Source organism: Galeopterus variegatus, unplaced genomic scaffold (genome assembly GCF_000696425.1).
Source record: "Galeopterus variegatus unplaced genomic scaffold, G_variegatus-3.0.2 Scaffold2410, whole genome shotgun sequence".
In the NCBI taxonomy this organism is placed as follows: domain Eukaryota; kingdom Metazoa; phylum Chordata; class Mammalia; order Dermoptera; family Cynocephalidae; genus Galeopterus; species Galeopterus variegatus.
The window spans coordinates 238,343-242,958 of NW_007728521.1; the positions used below are offsets into that span (position 1 = coordinate 238,343).

Sequence of the window (4,616 nt, forward strand, 5' to 3'; positions counted from 1 at the left end):
AAAGGGGGGGGGGGGGGGGGGGAGTATGACAGGTACATTCCCAAAAGACGATTGCTTTTAGCCAGTAAGATAATTCTTAGCAGCCAATAAAACAACCTTCTACTTTTGAAAATGTGTATTTTTTAAAAAACAAATTTATAATAGTAAAACACACCCCTCTAATTTTTCTGTATCTCTTTAATACTTCTTAATACTTCATATTATAACAATTATTTGTTTCCATGTGATTCGGCCTTTTAAAATCCTAATGAATCATTGCTTGAAATAAAAACTTCAACTCTGAAAGCAGTGAACAATTTAGTCACAGGTTAAAGAAAACATTTTTCCCCCAACGTGCTCTTCTTCAGACTATGATAAAGAAACAAGTAAAAAACTAAAATTCCAAATGCAATCCTCATTACATGGAAATTTTTATTCTTCAAAGAGAACAAAATAGGCATGAGTTCCATTAATATTTATACCATTTTGAAATCAATAAAAATAATCATATCAAACATACAATGGTAAATGATACTATGTAAATAAAGCACAATTTTACATTCTATGTAAATTTTACAAATTATGACATAAAAAAGATACTACTTACTGTGCTTTTGTCTTTCAGAAGTTTTTCGATTACTTCAATTAACATTTCCTTCTGGTCTGGATCAAGACTAAAATATAAAAAGAAAAGAACTTACATTATTTTTTTCCCTTTAATTCTGGCTTTAAATAATGCTCACAGATGCTGAGAAATTTTACAAGAGGAGAGGGAGAGCAAGAATTATTTCAAGATAGAAACAAACAGAAACAAACTTACAGTAAAATCATATGGTTTTTCTCGTAAATGTGTCCTAATCTTTCCCTCTAAAGTTGCTCAAATTAACTAAACCAGATACCAATGCCATTGAGAAAGTATTTAAAGAACAAGTTCACTTTAAAATGTTGGAAAACACAAGAAAGTAATTGCAAGTAGTTAAAGCATGAATTCTTTTTTCAGCTGGGGGGAAAAAAGAAAATTAACAAGATGGCAATAATTTTTGACTACTGATACATAATTGCCAAAAACAAACACAGACGGGGCCGGCCCAGTGGCGCACTGGATAGTGCGCCGCTTGGGAAGCGCGGCGGCGCTCCCATCCGAGGGTTCGGATCCCACATACAGACCGGCTCCCGCTCACTGGCTGAGCGAGGCGCGGGAGCAACACCGAGGCTTGCAATCCCGTTGCCGGTCCCCGGTCCGGTACGGGGGCAACACTGAGGGTTGCGATCCGTTGCCGGACACGGAGAAAAGACAAAAAAACAAACAAACAAAAAAAAAAACACAGAGAATTTCCAAAAAAGAATTTTGTATCACACTAGTTCACTGATGGAGACACGCATTATAAAACCTGCCATCTAGGGCCGGCCCGGTGGCGCACTGCTACAGTGCGCCGCTTGGGAGTGCGGTGGCGCTCCCGACGAGGGTTCGGATCCCACATACAGACCGGCTCCCGCTCACTGGCTGAGCGAGGCGCGGGAGCAACACCGAGGCTTGCAATCCCGTTGCCGGTCCCCGGTCCGGTACGGGGGCAACACTGAGGGTTGCGATCCGTTGCCGGACACGGAAAAAAAACAAAAACAAAACAAACAAAAAAAAAAAACACAGAGAATTTCCAAAAAAGAATTTTGTATCACACTAGTTCACTGATGGAGACACGCATTATAAAACCTGCCATCTAGGGCCGGCCCGGTGGCGCACTGCTACAGTGCGCCGCTTGGGAGTGCGGTGGCGCTCCCGACGAGGGTTCGGATCCCACATACAGACCGGCCGCTCACTGGTTGAGCGAGGTGCGGGCGCGGCGCCGAGGGTTGCGATCCCGTTGCCGGTCCCGGTCCGGTACAGGCGCGACACTGAGGGTTGCGATCCGTTGCTGGTGACGAAAAAAGGCAAAAAGGCAAAAAGGCAAAAAAAAAAAAAAAAACCTGCCATCTACAACCAAGAAAAATAAGAGGAAGTAATAAGATTAAAAGATTTGATATACAGGACTAATAGGCAATACTGAGCTACTAGACTATAAATTCAAGGCAGGGAGAGGTAAAAGTTGAGAAAGGAGAGATAAACTGGAGTCCAGTGACAGAAGGACTTTTAAATATTATGGTGACCTTGGATCTTATCCTGCAAGTATATAATGAGAAAAGATAATGAGTGAGAAGCGTGATAATCTTTGCCCCACAGTTAACAAGAATATGAGGCCTTACTTTTTACTAACATTATATAAGTTTATTATTAACCATTACAATTTCCTGAACATTCAAACCTTTTAATTCTTTCATATTCCAGCTCAAGTCCCCCTCCCCAAGCAGTCTTTCCTAATTAATCCCATTTCATTACATCTACACTTTCCAGTAACATTTACAACATGATAATCTCTGGCCCCTGTCCTATCAAAGACATTGTTAGTGTACCTTTGTATATGTATATATATCATGTGCTAATATCTTATTCAATTATAGACTGCCTTTAATTATTTGGCATATGTTTGATTTTCTTCCTCAAGTATGTGACACACTAGTCACAAGTACCACATCCACTACTATTTTCATACAACACTCATAAGCACAATACTGTGAATAGAACACCAAAAACACAAATGGTTAAAAAAATGACTGTGGAATAAATAACAGAAAATGATACCAATTTTTTCCAGAAAATTTTATTTAGACAATATGTTTTCCACAGAGATCAATGCATTGTATGATATTTGCTAAAATATCATATAAATATGATATGACACTATATTTAAAAATCACATTTAAAAAAATTTATTTAATAAAATAGCTCTTGAGTAGAATCAGACAAGGAAGGAAGCAGCAGAAACAAAGATGGATGAAGGGAAAACAAAGACAAGTAAATTGAATGGATAATACACTTAAGATTCTACCCTACAATAAACAGAAAAAAAAGTCGATTTTCTAATAATATATACATTTGTACATGAGGTAGACTATATAAATAAGAGTTCAAATTCTAATTTTTTTTAAGCTATAAAATTTATAAATTATCACAGGCCCCAATAGGCTTATAAATAAAAACCTGCTTAGGATCTCTAACCAAAACAAAATTAAAGATGTGTAAAGAATGTTCCAAGGGGAAAAAATACAGGTCACTGGATTTACTTAGTATAAGGACAGGATAGTTATAAGAGCTAATAAAATAAGCCTCTGGAGTCTATTATATTCCATGTAACATTAGAGATCTTTGGTATTATTAACAAAGCACTTACCTGTACAATTTTTGTATTGCATGGGCTGCATTCTTCCTAACATATGGTGATAAGTCAGCAGAAGCCTCCTTAATAGCAAGCATCATGATAGGTACAATAATTGGCACTCTAATACTTGACAGAACTCTCAAAGCACTTGCACGGATTAGTTGGTTTGGATCCTAACAATAGTGCAAAAATATTCATCAAAATTTCAAGTTTACAATATTGCAAAGACATCTTTATGACAGTTAACAGGTGCTTATAGGGTATAATATAACAACAGCAATAGCTATTTAATTTAAATTGAACAACCAATATATGGGAATGGGTGAGGAAAAAGAGAAGTAAATAAATGTCTATTTCCCTGAACAATGTTTTAAAGAAAAGTAATAGTTATAATTCTAGCTGGTAATCCATTATTAAATGTGCTGCGATTTTAGCATTTCATAAAGAGAAGTAAATAAATGTCTATTTCCCTGAACAATGTTTTAAAGAAAAGCAATAGTTATAATTCTAGCTGGTAATCCATTATTAAATGTGCTGCGATTTTAGCATTTCATAATAATAAACGCTGCAGGTTATAAATTTTATCTTTAAAAATGTCTGTGCCCCCTCTTTACACACTCAACAACTAATTGATAGAATAATGAACAGTTCTTTCATGCAGTTCTTTGAATGACTATATTGAACATAAAGAAACATGTAGAAGCTGCAACATATATGGCAAGGTCCCAGTTGATTATATATATTATTTTCTAAGGGTATTGAATAGGCTTTATGGGAAGCCTTTTAACTCTTTCAAGACACTACTATGCCATTTAGTGGATTACTGCTCCTCTTCTTTAAACCACACACCTTCAACTGTGCAGAAACCTTACAGCTATTTGCCTGCTCACTCCATTATTTACCTTCAGAGCTCGCTGAAAAGTGCTTATGGACAAGAGCGCCAGATCCTGCTGTTCTTCAGCATATCGGACCAGGTAAACATATACCAACTTCTTGATCTGTTAAAAAAAAAAAAAAATTTACTCCCAGTCAGAGTGCAGATTTAAAACTCAATATTTTCTATACCAAAATCCATTCTCAATTTTCCTCAAGTAAATAACTGAACATGGTCACAGCTTAGACCTTAAATTTTGTGGGAAAATAAATGGCAACAGAAAAAGCTTGTGAAATAAGCATTTTAATAATCCAATTTATGGGCCGGCCTGGTGGCGCACTGCTACAGTGCGCCGCTTGGGAGTGCGGCGGCGCTCCCGCCGAGGGTTCGGATCCCACATACAGACCGGTTCCCACTCACTGGCTGAGCGAGATGCGGGCGCAGCACCCCGATCCCGTTGCCAGTCCCGGTCCGGTACGGGCGCGACACTGAGGGTTGCGATCCGTTGC

At 37.8% G+C, this 4,616-nt stretch overlaps 1 protein-coding gene across 2 annotated transcripts in view; it reads right to left on the reverse strand.

Moving 5' to 3' along the window:
* The window catches only part of AP3B1 (adaptor-related protein complex 3, beta 1 subunit), a 254,762-nt gene that overhangs the window by 200,878 nt on the left and 49,268 nt on the right, over window positions 1-4,616 (reverse strand). For both annotated transcript variants that reach the window (XM_008581623.1, XM_008581622.1), the window contains exons 3-5: window positions 4,136-4,231; window positions 3,246-3,406; window positions 587-653 (exon numbers count right to left, since the gene is read on the reverse strand). In XM_008581623.1, the coding sequence (XP_008579845.1) occupies window positions 587-653; window positions 3,246-3,406; window positions 4,136-4,231 (324 nt within the window). The remainder of the gene's footprint in view (window positions 1-586; window positions 654-3,245; window positions 3,407-4,135; window positions 4,232-4,616) is intronic.